The sequence below is a fragment of the Zingiber officinale genome, chromosome 1B (genome assembly GCF_018446385.1).
Source record: "Zingiber officinale cultivar Zhangliang chromosome 1B, Zo_v1.1, whole genome shotgun sequence".
NCBI classification, from domain to species: domain Eukaryota; kingdom Viridiplantae; phylum Streptophyta; class Magnoliopsida; order Zingiberales; family Zingiberaceae; genus Zingiber; species Zingiber officinale.
In genome coordinates, this window is record NC_055986.1 from 105,016,571 (window position 1) to 105,032,842 (window position 16,272).

General features: G+C 38.3%; 4 protein-coding genes across 4 annotated transcripts; 3 read left to right on the forward strand and 1 right to left on the reverse strand.

Moving 5' to 3' along the window:
* Nucleotides 1-409: 409 nt before the first annotated feature.
* On the forward strand, nucleotides 410-6,578 carry LOC121970851 (probable ubiquitin-conjugating enzyme E2 24). The gene is made up of 10 exons (XM_042521849.1): nucleotides 410-674; nucleotides 1,405-2,012; nucleotides 2,276-3,754; nucleotides 3,910-4,047; nucleotides 4,164-4,301; nucleotides 4,385-4,615; nucleotides 4,681-4,744; nucleotides 5,404-5,543; nucleotides 5,787-6,098; nucleotides 6,168-6,578. The coding sequence occupies exons 3-10, from the start codon at nucleotides 2,288-2,290 to the stop codon at nucleotides 6,411-6,413; spliced, it is 2,736 nt and encodes a 911-aa protein (XP_042377783.1). The 5' UTR covers nucleotides 410-674; nucleotides 1,405-2,012; nucleotides 2,276-2,287; the 3' UTR covers nucleotides 6,414-6,578.
* Nucleotides 6,579-6,980: 402 nt separating this feature from the next.
* On the forward strand, nucleotides 6,981-9,800 carry LOC122040637. Its single transcript, XM_042600030.1, has one exon. It carries the CDS (start codon nucleotides 6,981-6,983, stop codon nucleotides 9,798-9,800), a length of 2,820 nt encoding a protein of 939 aa, XP_042455964.1.
* Nucleotides 9,801-10,356: 556 nt separating this feature from the next.
* On the reverse strand, nucleotides 10,357-11,869 carry LOC121970861 (60S ribosomal protein L37a-1). The gene is made up of 5 exons (XM_042521859.1): nucleotides 11,748-11,869; nucleotides 11,092-11,131; nucleotides 10,908-10,996; nucleotides 10,642-10,724; nucleotides 10,357-10,568 (listed from the first exon to the last, which is right to left on the reverse strand). Exons 1-5 carry the CDS (start codon nucleotides 11,748-11,750, stop codon nucleotides 10,505-10,507), a joined length of 279 nt encoding a protein of 92 aa, XP_042377793.1. The 5' UTR covers nucleotides 11,751-11,869; the 3' UTR covers nucleotides 10,357-10,504.
* Nucleotides 11,870-12,623: 754 nt separating this feature from the next.
* LOC121984399 lies at nucleotides 12,624-16,049 on the forward strand. Its single transcript, XM_042537347.1, has 4 exons — nucleotides 12,624-12,695; nucleotides 12,771-12,867; nucleotides 15,522-15,618; nucleotides 15,709-16,049. Exons 3-4 carry the CDS (start codon nucleotides 15,536-15,538, stop codon nucleotides 15,836-15,838), a joined length of 213 nt encoding a protein of 70 aa, XP_042393281.1. The 5' UTR covers nucleotides 12,624-12,695; nucleotides 12,771-12,867; nucleotides 15,522-15,535; the 3' UTR covers nucleotides 15,839-16,049.
* The last annotated feature ends 223 nt before the right edge of the window (nucleotides 16,050-16,272 follow it).

Genomic DNA, 16,272 nt, shown 5'->3' on the forward strand with positions numbered 1-16,272 from the left:
ATCCTCAAGGGAATAATTTTTTAAAAACTAAAATACATGAAAAAATATTTGGGATGAACGAGTCACCATCGTTTCATGGGGTGTTATCACATGAGATCTTAGATCGAAATTTAGCGTGATCGAGCATAATCTCCCTCATGTCTTAGCCATTTACACTAATGATCAGTAGTCATTCGTGATTTATTTTTTTCATGTTGACTTAAGAACGGATTGACAGGACACCGGGGACAAACGAATCCCCTTTGATAATTTTAGGGGCCTTGACCTGCGTTAGTAGACAGTTGGAGTGAAGAAAAAGCAACGAGAATATCCTCGCGCATATTACCCGACGCATCAACGTTACCGCCCAGCCAAATCGCAACATCCTCCGTCTCATTTGCTTTTACGTATAAATTAATGGATGCCGAGTCTTTTCAAATAGCGCGATCTCTCCACAGTCCGACCAGTGCACGAAGTGAACCCACCAGAAGTTCCTCTGCGTCAGAGGAGGAGGAGGAGGAGCGGCCAAAGGAGGGATCTTTTTGGAGTCGACATGATCGGTCGCATCCGGAATGGCTCGTTCGGTTTTGGTTGAGGAGGAATCGGATCGATTGACTGAAAGGAACCATAAAAGTTCGCTTCTTGGCTTCTCCTCTTCCTCTGACGCCCTTCGAAATGGAGTTTGAAGTGATCCGGTATGCATGCCCTTATTTTGTAATTTTATTTGGGTATTATCAGTTCGTGGTTTTTCTCTCCTCCACTCTTTTGGGGGGTTTTGCATCTGGTTTTGGTTCTATAGATTACGTATTCTCCAACAAAACTGTCTTTTTAGGGTTTATGGTTCATCATTGTGGATTAGTTCTGGGCGAATATACTTTTTGGTGCATAATCTAGTATGGTTTTTAGGAGCAAAGCGCGCGCATGTTTTCTTATAGACAACTTTTTGACTTGTTGTGTTATGGGAAGAATCAGATTGAATATAACAGTCCCACACAATGGTTTCCTGATTTGTATGAGCTTGGACAATTAAAACTCCGTCTGCTGAGCAGTTTGGTTCTTACGGTACGTTATTACTTGCATCTTTGTTGGTCCTGGCGTGATGTTAAGCTCTATCAAGAAGTTGGAGACTTGTCATTCACAAAAATGGGTTAATTTATCATCTGAAAATAGATCAATTCCTTTTTTAGTCCAAAAGTGTATGGTTTGCTGAGTAGTTTAGTGAAATATTTATTAATGTGTTACTATTTACTTGCTTTCTTTCTTCAAAGCAAGTTACTAAATCCTTTTGATATTCTTAACATTTCACAATTGAGTTAAAACTCATCCCAATTTGTACTATTTTGATTTTGCTCATTGAGTGGCTAGTGTTGTTTTCTTTGAAGTAAAAAGATTTATTGTGTTACTCTTTATTCTTCCCATTTGCAGGGGGCTGGTCCATGCATGAAGGGCTACAGCGAAAGTGCTTCTTTCTGATGAGCAAGTCTCCATTGGCAGAACGTAGCACCGAAATATATCTGGGGACATCTCCTTTGGCATTTACTTAGCACCTTTTCTAGTTGAAGCATTCACTATAAGCAAATTAGGATTTGAAGGACTTTTCAGAATAGGTATATGTATGGTTACTCTCCTGTAGGGCAAATCTCCTTTGGCAGAAAGTCCTTTCCGGCAATTCTCCCTTGGCAAGAAATAGTTTTCTGCAGTTGGGCAATTCTCCTTTGGCATCTGATTGACAGTTTTTAGCTCTCTCGGGCAAATCTCCTTTGGCAAGTGGTTGTGTCACTTCATTTGCTTGGAAATATCTCCTCTAGCTGCTGATTCAACAACTTTCTTAAGTTACTGGGCAAATCCCCTTTGGCAATAGAATTGGTTGCAGTGAAGCTCCTGCATCAATTTATCTACCTCTTTTTCAGCCATTAGCTTTCTGGCTTAAGAATCTCTTTTAGTTGATATCATTCATTGAAGATCAAAACATATTCACAATTTTTGGGTACTTGGTTATCAACCTTGGTTTGTGAAGGAGAACAAAGTAAAAGGTAAGCAACTCCTCTATCTCTTATTTTCCTCTCTGTACTCCCAATGTGTTTTTTTCCTTTAAAGATTGTCAATATTTTGCTTCTAATTTAGTGAGAGATCAATGGTTTTGTATCGTCTCCCATTCTATCATGAAACTAATGTTAACTTTAGCAACTTAATTTTATTATTTTCATTGAGTCCTATCTCTTGATAATCAATGAGACTGAGATGATGAACTTATCTCAGTATTTGATGTTGAAATGTAGTGTCTTGTTTCTTATAGGTACTTGAAACTATGGATGTACTTGTCATAGACTCAGATAGTGAAATCTATTCCGAAATCAGTGACAGTGAAGACTTAGATGAAAGTGAATCAACATATGGGGGACACGCTCAGATTATCCTGTCGAGCCTCGATGAGAGTATTGATAAAATTGATGATTTCCTTACGTTTGAAAGAGGCTTTGTTCATGGTGATGCTGTCTGTTATATAACAGATCCCTCAGGGCAGTTGGGTCGGGTTGTGGATGTTGATATGGTTGTAGAATTGGAGACAATTTCTGGTGGATTGATCAAGGAAATAAACAGCAAAAGACTTAACAGGTTCAGATCATTTGATATTGGTGATTATGTAGCCCATGGTCCATGGATTGGAAGGGTTGAGCAAGTATTTGATATGGTTACTGTTCTCTTTGATGGCGGGGAAAAGAATGAAATTTTAGTCAGAGATTCTGTTGATTTGGTTCCTCTCTCTCCAAGACTTGAAGATTCACCATTTGAGTACTATCCAGGACAACGTGTAAAGGTCAAAATTCCACATGATTCAAAATTTCCATTGTGGTTGTGTGGTTTAAAGGAGAACCAAGAGGAAGGCACTGTCTTCCAAGTGGAAGTAGGACTAATGTGTGTTAATTGGATTTGTTCTGTCATTATTGGACAGAACATTCTTTCATCAACTCCGGCTCGTTTCCAATCTCCGAATGATCTCACTCTCTTATCATATTTTTTGCATGCTAATTGGCAAATTGGGGATTGGTGTAAACTTCCATTTGATTATACCCAAAATCTTCAAGAGAGTGCAGAAGCTAAACAACCTCTCCAAATAGCACCAATATATTCCATGGAAATGCAGAAGAAAATCGAAATGAGAAGTCAAGAGATTTACTTGATCACAAAAACAAAAAGGAAAGTTGACATCTTGTGGCAAAATGGAGAAAAATCTGTTGGTATAGATCCACAAATGTTGTCACCTGTAAACAATATATGTGATCATGATTTTTGGCCAGAACAGTTTGTGATGGAGAAGTTGACACCAGAAGATGTTTGTGCTCCAAGGATCCAAAGGTTTGGCATTGTAAAAAGTGTGGACTCATATGAGTGTACAGTTAAGGTAGAATGGATAGTACCTGAGGTTAAACAAACAGTTGATTGCATTCGTGGATCCACCGAAGAGATGGTGAGTTCTTATGAACTGATTGAACATCCAGATTTCTCATATTGCATTGGTGACATTGTGGTTAGATATATTTCTCATGTTGAGATGGTGAATGAAAATCTTAGAGATATGCAGTGCAAAGACCTGGTAGCTAGGCAAAGCAATTACCCAGGAAACAATTCTTTAGCATGTGAAGAAACTCTTGGACAGCACACCGATGATAGCCATAGAGATTTTTTTCAAAGTTGCTTATCATGCATAGGAACTGTTATTGGTTACAAAGATGGATGTGTTGAAGTGAGATGGGCTAGTGGTTATGTCTCCAAGGTACGTATTCACACTGTTATATCTTGCAAGCTCAATTTGACTCGATTGAAAAGTGAACATTCATTACTACCTCCTATTGGGATTCATTGTTTTCTCCAACTTGTCAGTATTTTGGTCAGCTAATGTTAGCATTTTTAAACTTTTTTGTGATTCAGGTTCCACCATATGAAATTTTTGGACTGGATAAGATTTCAACTCCTGCAACGCTGTCATCTAATGAGGAATCTTCTTCTTCAACTATCAGCAAGGGTACTGCTGATCAGCAGAAACTACTATCAAACAAGACGGAAATGGTATATGATATGCTTTCTGAATTTGCGTACTTCCATTTGTTTGCTAGGAGTAAAGAATATTTATAAAATTTTACTTGCACAGAATTTTGATCTAATTGTGAATATTTGTTTTCTAGATTTTTGAGAATGAAGATTGTGCAACAAAGTCATTGAAATCTGTCAAGTGTTTGTTTCCTGGGGCGGCAGTTGGGTTTCTAACACATGCTGCCAGAAATTTCTTTAGCTTTTCGGGTTCAGATTCTCTGGGTGTCTCAGTTGAGTTTTGCTACTTTAGCAAATATGAATTGTAATATTGACTGGATAATGACTTAAAATAACTAATGGCGTGCCAACGCAGAGCGGAGAAGACTATCAATGCCAACTTTCGAATAAAGAACTTCAATTTGACCTAAAAAAGAGTCAAATGGAAGTTCTGGCTCAAGAAGCAGGACCGTCCAAACAGAATGACGAACTAAGTATTTTACCTGGAGAAGTTAGACCAATGGACTTCAACAAATTTGATATGGTCAATGATTTCTCTGATCATCATTTTAACAATGGAATTGGCAATGGTTCAATGCTGTCCCAGGTAAACAAATTGTTTGAAGTCTTCAGACTATTAATTATGCATGACAAGACTGTAATTTTAATCAGGCTAAAAGAGGCTGGTGCAAGAAAGTACAGCAAGAATGGAATATCCTCAAAAAGGATTTGCCAGGTTTATTTTTCACTTTAAACTTCTGTTTCATTCGTGGTGCATGATATATATGTATTTTATTTCTTGCATTTGGCCCATTGTATGCTAGGATTTGTCTTGATATGATGGTATTAATTGGTGGTTTAATCAAGTTTCATAAGTAAGCCCTTGAGGAATGCAGATAAGACTGATACGGAAATATTTTTTCCTTGTATAACACATACAAAAAATGTTAAGATAGTAAAGAATTGAATGCTAACATGGATACATGGAGTTTACGAGGAGAGATTAAAATTAAATACTACTATCTGAAGTTATTTAGGTGTAACTCCATAATCCATTGCATGATAAGGTGAGAGAAACTGGATTAAGCTGGTATAAACATGTTGAAAGATTGACTAACAAATTCTATAGTTAGATAAGTTCAATCAATGAAAGTTAAAGGTGTGAGCGATTGTAGAAGATCAAGGACAATTTGTATGACAATTAAAGATGATTCGAGAGTATATTTCTACTGATATACTTTATTACAAAGTTTAACATAGGGATAAGATCCATGTAACCAGCTCCAATAGTCGAGACTAACAAGGCTAGACTATCTTTGGTTATGAAATGCTTATTCTGTTCCTGATCTTTAATTATATTTCCTCTAATATTTGACATTATGCATCCTTGTGCAGATACTATCTTCGTTAGGGTTTATGAGGAAAGAATGGATCTTTTGAGAGCAGTCATTGTTGGAGCCCCTGGAACTCCATATCACGATGGACTATTCTTCTTTGATATTTTCTTCCCTCCAGATTATCCTCATGACCCCCCTGTGAGTTTGCTAGTCTTCTTTTTGTCTGCTTAATTTTGAGCTGAATAGCTGCTGAATTAATGTTTCCTTTCTATTTTTGTTTTTTCTAAACATGTATGGAAAAACTCTATCTGAAGCATGAATTGCTGTTTAGGCTTTTATGATCTTTTATGTTTCTACATATGGATATGGATTTAGATGTTCGCCGCCGAGAAAACACATTCAGAATTTTTATAGGCGTGTGATCGTTAATCTGTTATGCAGGCTGTTCACTATAAGTCCTGTGGCCTGAGGTTAAACCCCAACTTGTATGAATCAGGAAAGGTTTGTCTGAGCCTTCTGAATACATGGACGGGTACAGGTACCGAAGTGTGGAATCCTGAAAACTCCACCATTCTTCAAGTTCTGCTATCCCTTCAGGCCCTCGTCCTGAATGAGAAACCATATTTCAACGAGGCTGGATACGATGAAGAGATTGGAAAAGTCGGGGCCGAGAAAAACTCAATCACATACAACGAGAACGCATTCCTGCAGTCATGCAAGTCGATGCTATACACGCTGCGCAGGCCACCTAAGGTACATACAAGCCTACTATCTTCCATGTTTCATGACCAAGTCGTTGAGCTGTTTCGATTTGAATTGCAGCATTTCAAAGCATTTGTAGAAGAGCACTTTGCTAAAAGATCACATCAAATCCTTATTGCTTGCAAGGCATATCTAGAAGGCGCGGAGGTTGGACATGCTTTCGATCGGGAAATGGTGTCTGAAGGTCGCAGAAGTTGCTCCACTGGGTTTAAGATCATGCTTGCTAAACTTCTCCCAGAACTCGTATCCGCCTTCGGTGAAATGGGGACCGATTGCACTCCCTTCCTCAACCAAGGGAATGAATGACCCAAGAGAGGATTTCGAATAGCTTGGTGTTCTTGTAATTAAGTTTCAGTGATGTGTCTCGACGACTTGTAGTGTTATGTTGCCGCTGCAACTCGTACAATCTTGTAATATATTGTGGTGTTGGCTAAATGTGCTGGACTTCCGTTGGTAATTGCTTTGTTTAGTCTGCATTTGGATTTGTTTCAATCTGTCGATGAGTTCGTAGCTCAGCAGCATGTTCAGCCTGTGTAACTGTGCACTACTACTCTGTTAGCAGGGCCAACACACGAATCAGCTCATCTCCTGACTTGACTTGAACTCATCGTCTCCTACATGATGGCGGTCTAGTCATTCCGAGTCACTTCTTGACTCGATATACCGATTTGAGTGTTTCATGTGTGTGCTTTTCGATTTATCTCAATGATCGATGAATAATTTTCAACGATGAATTAGTGGGATGTTAGATATCTGAATTTATAAAAAAAAAAATCAAGGGATCTCAAGAGAAACATTTAATAATTGCGATATTTCGTAGAACCCAAGAATGGGTAGAAAACAGTTTGTTATGTGCAATATAACGGTTTATAAATGTTCAACGTCGGTATCCCCGTCCTGCCGGCTCGCCCTCGATATTTTCACCCTCTGTTCGCGCTTCCAGTTTCATCGATGGCGACGACTTGCTTCGCCCCTCTCTCCAGGGCTTCTCCCCTTTCCGTGATCGTCCTCCTTTTCCTCCTCTTCTCCTTCACTACCTCTTCGGATGTTCTCTATTCCGAACATTGCTCATCCGTTGTCTCGGAATCCGCCGTCTCCGACGACGCTTTGGATCCCTCCGCCTCCGCGCACTTCCAGCTCTCCTCGGGCGTAGTTTTCGGCGCAGACGCCCTCCTCGGTGGGAATTCCTCTGTGCTCCCTGCGTACTTCTTCTTCCGCCTCCGGTCCCTCCTTCCCACCCAGACCCTCGGCGTCGTCCAGATCGCTGCCACTCTCATTCTCCGCTCGGGAGGCAGCTCAGTCCCCGTCCGTGGAAGGCATGTTCTCGGAAGCTCTGATGTCCACTTCCACCAGGTCCGACCTCGGCTCCCGCGGACCTTCTTCCAGCGCGGGATGGTAAGCCTCGATCTCACCGGCGTTTGGTCCGAGGCCTCCGGTAAGCTTTGTATGGTGGGGAATGGTCGCGGAAGGTCGTTAGAAGGTAACAATCTCCAAGTTTCTGCTCTCTTGAAGCTCGATTATCCCAAAGTTGTGAACATTACTTCGAGCTTGATCAAGGGCAGTTTGCAGAGTCTAGATGCTCCTGGTAGTTTGAATCATTTCGATCAAGTTTCGGTTTTGGCATATGCTCCTGAGAAATATGAGTACACACAGATCTCTCACGCAAAGAATTCTTGCAATCGAGTGAACGATGAGTCTCTAGGGCTTCAATCTGTCTCTTTATGCTACTATCTGAGGAGCCTGTCGAGGGTGCGGTTTGAGTTGGATTATGAAAAGAATTGTTCCACGAGCTCGTGCGGTCCTTTTGCTCCGGGTTCAAGATTTACTCCACGCACCATGTCTTTCCATCAAACGCAATGCTCTGATGATGGATTGGTACATGCCTATGTTGGTTTCTCAAATTACGATGGCTTCTCTTTGGGTACTAGCTTGATCCCAGGGAAGGTGCTAGTTAGTGAGGGGTTTTGGGATCCTGTAAAACACCAGCTTTGCCTTGTTGCTTGCCGTATACAGAACTCTGGACATTTGTTGGAGGACTCTACTGTTGATGCTTGCACAATTAGGATTTGCTTGTGGTTCCCTGCTGTATGGTCAATTGAGAATCGCAGTATTTCTGTCGGGCGGATATGGAGCAACAACAATGAGAAATTTTCAGGATATTTTGACCCAGTTTCATTCTGGAGCATTGACAATTATATGGGTTCTCTCCCTGGTTTGAATTACAATTACACTAGATTGGAACTTGCAAGGAAGTCTTGTGTAAGTGACAGCTCCAAAAGTGCTCGTAAAAAGAAGTATCCTGATGGAAAATCTTTTCGTGATTTTAGATTTGATGCATCTGCTAGAAATTCTCAGGGAAACTCAACCTGGTGCTACTTTAACCCAGTTTCAATAGGACAGACAATCTATGGTAACATGTTTGTGCAAAACGAAGAATCGTTACCTGTCTCAGTTAATGTTGAAAGTTATAGTCTCCAAAACATAAGCTATGAGATACAGTTAATGTTATCAAATTCATCTTTCAGTATGAATAAAGCAGACAAAATCTCAGCAGAAGGAATATACAATGCTCACACTGGACTGCTTTGCTTGGTTGGTTGTCGTGTTGTTGCTCCCTTAGCTGCTAAGCAGCAAATGAAAAGACATGAAACAATGGACTGTGAAATAATTATTAACATCCAACTTGCTCCTTTGAATCGTAGGGAAGGGGATAAGATCAATGGCACAATTAGGAGCACACGAGACAATAAGGACCCACTCTTCATTGAACCACTTGACATTACTTCTTCAACTATCTACATAGAGCAGGCCACTCAGTCGATATGGAGGATGGATGTAGAACTTATCATGGTTATGGTTTCTCTCACATCATCATGTATTTTTGTCGGGCTGCAGCTGTTTCATGTGAAGAAGAAACCAGAAGTGCTTCCATCTATATCGATTATTATGCTTGTCATTCTCACTTTGGGGTATATGATTCCTTTGGTGCTGAACTTTCAGGCTTTGTTTAGACCAAGTTCCAATCAGAATGTTTTCTTATGGAGTGGTGGATGGCTTGAGGTAAATGAGGTGATAGTAAGGGTAGTAACGATGATTGCTTTCTTATTGCAGTTTCGGTTTCTCCAACTTTCATGGACAGCAAGATCAAGCAATGAGGGAACAAGTGGTCTATGGCTAGCAGAGAAGAATACTATCAAAACGTGCTTGCCTTTGTATTTGGTTGGAGGATTAATTGCCTGGTTGGTCCACACCATCTATAGCCAATCTCGCATCAGGAGAAGACCTCTTTATGCTAATCAGCTCCATGATTCTCTTTGGGGTAGTTTGATATCCTATGCTAGCTTGATACTTGATGGCTTTTTGCTTCCTCAAGTTATTTTCAACGTATTCTCCGGCTCCAAAGAAAAGGCTCTTGCCCCTTCCTTCTATGTTGGAAACACTGTTGTCCGAGGACTGCCTCATGCTTACGATGCGTATAGGAGTCGCTATTATGTTCCTCCTTTGAACTCATCCTACATATATGCAAGCCCATATGAAGGTTTTTATTCAATGGCATGGGATATCATTGTTCCCTGCGGAGGAATCCTTCTTGCATTGCTAGTATTCCTTCAACAGAGATATGGGGGTTGTTTCATCTCTCCTAAAAATATAGAGCCAAGAACGTACGAGTTAGTTCCTGTAGTGGTCTCTTAGTATACAGACAGCTGACGAACACTATACACAAGGCATCTGCCATTGCATGAATTCTACTCATCTGAAAGAAAGAAAAGGAAAATGAGTTTGGTGTTACACACTGGGGCGATTTGAATCAGCATCAGGTAATGAAACTTCTTTTTTTTTTTTATTAATTAGCTTGAATTTCTGTACACGTGAAAGCTATAGTTATTGTTCATGATATTTCACATATTAGCTTGTTGTTCCACCATCGAACTAAATGTGTTTTGAGTGTTTTCCAACTAAATGTGTTTGATTGTGACTCAAAGTTATGATATCACTGCACATTCCAAATCTAAAATGTATCAGATACTTTTGTGCTCGTCATGTTTCATTAATTTTATTTTGTTTATCAAACTAATGGCACTATCGTTGCTCACGGTCATTTTATAATATTAATTATAATTGAATTTATCTGCCACTCTTTATATTGCTCACGATTTGATTAGAAATAGATAGCAAAAAAGAATTGATATTGGTGACTAGAAACTACTAGATTATGAGCTCAAAAATAATCAAACAAACCAGATGCCAATTCAAGTAACTCGACAACAATAAATTAAGCGTGCTTGTCCAATCCAATCTTCAAATATCGACTTAGAAAACAAACTTGTTCCAACTTGCTTTGTCTACTTAGTTTCAGACATCTTTCAGACCGAAATTCTTAAAGACAATATGTTGCACTACGATTCAGTTTGCTCCCTCAAACGACGAATTGTGCTCCTCACAGTGACAGCACTCGCAGTGCTGCAAGTTACAGAAGACCGAAATAAGCATTGGAAAAATAGCAAGCTACTCCAGAACACTTATGAATACTTACTTCAAGGTATAAGCACCACCAGCCTTAACCTTTCCACAGTCTTTGCATCCCCAAATTCCAACTGCTTTTCTTTTCACAGCAAACTAAGAGAAGAAATGTGCAGAGATAATCAAACAGCACATGAAGTACAGAAACATACAATCGAGCTTTAGAGGTTGTGATAGAACAGTTTCGATAAGATAACCCTAAACTTGGTTGCAGGACTTAAAATGATACATTCGCATGTAAAGATATGACATACTTTAGTAGAACAAGGTCAATTATACCTTTCCACAGAACTCACAGAAATACTTAGCATGCTGTGAAACTTCCATTTTCTTAATTTGCTTGCGCAAACTAGCACCATATCTGGTACCTGAAACAGCAAATGAGAATCACACGATGAAAAACCTCTTTGGCTGAGATACATATATCAAAGGAATTGTAAATGTAGCTCGAGGTGTGGCATACCGTATTTTCCGACAATGCCAGCCTTCTTCGTGCGCTTAGTCTACATCCAAGTTAAACAAAAATGTCACCTAGTGAAGACTAGAAGAAGAAAACTAAACCAATTCTGAACATACAAATGATATGTTAATGTGGAGTTAGACAAGACTCTTACACACTTCATTTACCCTCCTCAAGAAACATAACTGTCTCATATGGAAATATCTGCAGTTACTCAGACATATCTCTTCCAGTTGCAGATAAATTTGTCAGATAACTATGGATCTATAATATCAATACTTGAGTAAACAGAGAACAAAAAATACAGATTAAACAAGCTTTCCTAAGGATCCCTTATCTGTTTTTGTTGTTTTAAATTCCATAAATCTAAGAAATCCTCCAAGAAGGGATTCTACATCAATACCAACGAAATGACTAGATTGTTATCTAAAGAATAGCTACGGCCATGCAGATCTCAATTCGCACTACTGTTGGCACAATAGACCGCAAATCTGAGGCAAAAGTTCTCCAACAGCTTTCGCGTTCTCCAAAATCAAATTTTGACAAAATCGCAGTTTGCAATCGTCTCAAAGACGGGTGAAAGAGGTGAAGCAACAAATAGGAAGATACTTGAATAATGAGAAAAGATCGAGAAAGATATCGGAGACCAAAATGCTTACCATCGGTAGGGGAGATTAAACAGGCGATCGCCGCTCCGCACAAAAAATTCTTGCGAGGAAGAGCGCCGACGAGTCCTTTGAATGTCCAAACCCTAATTAATCTACTGGACCGATACTTGGATCAATCGTGTCCGTTGGATTCTTCATTTGATAAGCCTTTAAAACGGCCTGACCGTTGGCAGGTAGTAAACCTAGCCGTGAAAGTCAACCATGCAGTGCGCCTCCACGTGTACCATAAAATATCATGTCAGATGCTTTGATTGTCAAATGATTGATAAAAGGAAAAAATAATTAAAAAATATGACAATTTACTAAATGGTCACTTATATTTGTGGAATTGTTAACAGAGCATCGAATTTTTAGAATGTTCAACCAATGTATTTATTTTTTATTTTACCTCTTTCATCAATCATTGTGTTACTACGTTCAAAGAATATCATGGCAATGGTACTGATTTCAAAAATTTACATCACTATAGTGCTAAAAAATTAACACCATTTTGATGTTGCATACATTTTAAAATCAACATTATTATGGTACACCATAGTAATTTATCAGATTTCTTTGATAACCAAATAAAAAAAATATAAATATTTTTACATCAAATTTATCCCTTTTTAGAGACGATAATAATCGTTAAATCGAAATAGTCTTTAACTGACAAATTTTTTAATAAAAATTGAACAAATAGATCAATAAAATTAATTCAATCAAAAATTAAAATAATAATATATCAATGGAAAATTGAGACCGATTTTATGTTGTACTTAAATTTTTTCAAAATTTATTAAAATTCCCCTTAAATGTTTTCCCGAAATGCCCCTCAATTTTAGAACGACAGTTTGGTCTCTTCCAAAATTTTAGGAGGGGCTTATTCGCAAAAGAACCACGGCCGGGCCAATGTCCCGAGAAGCGAAGGTGAGGAGGACGCCGGTTCGCTCGCTCAGAGTAAGCAACCAAACCCTAAATTTATTTTCCCACTGCTGTGCGATTCTGGTTTCCACCGCTCTCTTTTGCTTGCAGAAATCTTCTCCCCAAATTGACGAGTAGCTGCAAGAATCCCCCCTGGTTGCCATCCTCTTTCAATCTTTCGCGGAGCAACATCTCTTTCTGCGATCCGGTAAGTTTTTTAATTTCTGTCTCTTCATGTTCTTTTTTTCGGTGTTTTTCAATGTTGTATGTTCTTCGCACAGTCAATTACACAATCTTTTAGCTGTCTAATTTGACAATCGATAAAAATAGATGATCATATTACAATGCTCTTCTCGTAAAACTACTCTGCTTAATGAATTGCAATTCTGTTAAACCAGCAACACTACTTGGCTTCACGATAGATGGGATTGCAGCAAGGTTTTCAACCTAAACACCATTTAGGTTCCCTGCAGATATTACTGAAATCACATGTCCACAACAATCACACCCACAACGTTAACTGGATGGGGAACACATTAGATAAGAAAGATGCTTGAATCACAGAGAGATACATGATTAAAGATAAGTTAGCTAATTACATTACACTATAAATCCAGGAGATGTAGGAGTATGAACCCTGTGAAAACTTGAATGTGTGAAAACCCCAAAGGTTTATGAGTCACAATACTCTCAATGAACCAAAACGTTGAGCATACTTTTGTGGAAAACTAATCCATTTAATGATGAGATTAACAGTGTCAAAGCATGCAAGTGATTACTTCTGAAGAGAAAATTATAGTTATGGAGCTGATGGGCAAATCGATGATAGGGAGCTAAAAAATTCCACAAACTTGCATTTCTTGGTTAAAATTGCTCACTCCAATGTTGGTCAAAATCGCTTAATAAGCATAGATAAAGAGAACCTAGCATGATCTTGGCTCTGATATTTGTCAAACTCAAGCTAAGATGAATGTGGAAAATCTCCAAAAAAAACTAGGAATTAATTTAGGAAGGTGAAATGTAGTTTATAATGTAAAATTGCTGGCTTGCCGAATAGGTAATGTTCTCCTTGGTTTTTTCAATTTGCAGAAATCAATAGTTGGCTTTTCAACATCATTAAGATCCAGAATGGCTAAAATTAGAAGCTGATAACTTTTGGCATATGGAGAGATGACAAGGAAAATGACAAATTCTACTTACCTAGATCAATGATTTATTTTAATAAGTGGGATATACTTGATGTGTTAGAGGTTGCACGGATGGAGGCTAAGAGACTTAAAGTAACATACATGCAAGGAAAAAACAATACAAACTTACATGAATAAATTCCAGATCAAGATAATGGTAAAATCTACTAATCTGCTATCCTTGTTAGTTGTTTATTCTCAAGTGAGGTTTTACACTGCCATTTTTCTAGTTGTTTATTCACAAAGTGAGGCTTCAAGCTTCCTTTTTTTTTAGCAAAACCAGATGGAAACCAGAAAAAAAAAAGCAGTATTACTCCAATGGATCATTTTATCCAGAAAGATTCTACAAGATAAATGCTGGTCTTTGCCGCAAATTGTTTGATCATTTAATAAGATGTTTTCGAACTTGAGCAATCTGAATTTTGGGAAGATGCTGGGATCCAAACAAAGTTTAGGCAGAATCAATGTGGAATCAGACATGATTGTCCTGAATTAATCTGAAATCTAACAAAGTTGCTCAACCCTAACTGATTTTCAGAAAAAGTGAACCCAGCTGCCAGTAATATAGTAATTAGAAAGCAGCTAAACAACTAGAATAGAGAGAAACAGCTACAAGCAATTAAATAGACAAATATTTGTTGTCAGTCTTACTGTAACTACAATGGAGAATTTTTTTAGAGATAAAAAATGCTAGAGAAAAATAGAAGAACTAATAGCAAAACACAGTGACGAGAAGGTATAGTAAATAGCTAATCCAATCTCTTTCATAAACTAACAAAAGAACAAGATTCCCTGACTTCTTCCACAGAGGGTTTTTTGTTTTTTACCCTATAACAATGCCTTAGATTATGGCACAGCCTATGTATCAAAATTAGAAGCAGAAATTCTTCCCACTTTCTTCTAATTTATGGCATTTTAAATAGTAGTTCATAAAACTTAAAAATGCAGCAAAGTTGATTACAGAACAAGAATCTTAGAAAAAATGATCATCACAGTTCTCACAAAAAACCCTAAGCGAAATAAGGTTTCTACCACTCGTCGCTAGTATTTCCAAGAAAAAAAATACTTTATTTTACTCAAAATCTCTCCTTGATTAAAATCTCGTCTACTAATGAGATGCAAATTGAGCCCTTAGCGTATCATGAATATTAACAGAAGATTCAATCACCTTGACAAGAACATATCTGAGCATTTGACGATGGTTAAAGAGTAGCACGGGAGAGTTTAGAGAAATTACCTTATCAGTGACTCTCCAAAGGATACAAAGATCTGTGGGGCATTGAACTATGAAGAGATGTGTAACTGATTCATTTGGAAGGTCATCGAACGCCAATTTGCAATTATAATTTGGGTCAGGACAAATGAATGAGGGAAACATCTCTAGCGACTTTGAAATTAATCCTCCATCAAAAGATTTCTTACAGCATTAGAGATGTTTTGATGGAAGATTAATTTCAACGTAATTAGAGATGTGCCCCTTTGTCAACTTGGGTTCTGAAATGCTTGGTAAAACTTCATGCTGGTTCTTTGACATATGCTTCAATGTGAATTTAAGGAAACAACGCCACTTTTTCTTTCCTTGAGAAAGAGCGTTTCTATGTCTCAATTATGACCATTATCTTATCGATGCTGCCATCTGCTTGTCATAATCATATACGATTGTTTTTCTTTCCAGATAGGATCCATTAGATGTCTCGGATACGTAATGTGGCAGTTGCAAGTGCTCTGTTGGCGTTTGCTGGAGCTGGCCTAGCATTTCCTTTCTTCTTTGTGTAAGTTAAATCTTATTTGTTGATAAAATGTCCTTCCAATTCTCTTCTATCTTTATCGGTTGTTTTCCAAGACAAGTTTGCTTCTTGAAGGAAATCGAAGAATAGACCCATAATTGACCACTCAAAGCCGCTGCCACCTCAGGCTAACTTCCGAGGACCATATATAAATACTGGCTCTCGTGACATCGGGCCCGACACTTCTACATATGTCAAAAAATGACTCAATTTATTTCCACAATATCCTGCTGTACCCAAAGAACATGTTTTGTTAGGAACAATTCCCCCCAAAAAACTCCTCTTATTCTTGTCATTTTATTATGTCTGTATAAATTGCCAAACTGTTGGTCAAGTTTACATCAGTAACAGTCCTGTACCAGGAACTCTTAAATCACAAACCATTGCAAGTACAATGTGTTCAGGATTTTGCAGTAGATCCGATGCACCTTTGTTGCTTCTTTGTTGGGATCTTAATATTGAATTTAAGGCATATTTGCAAAACGACGTTTTAGTTTACTATGTTTTTTTTCTTCCTCTAGAATATCTATCTTCCACTTTCACATTTCAAAAATCGAAACATCCTTGGTTTGATTAAACTACAAGTTGGCCTCAAAGGCTCACATATGTATACACCAGAGGATTCATGAGTATAATTTT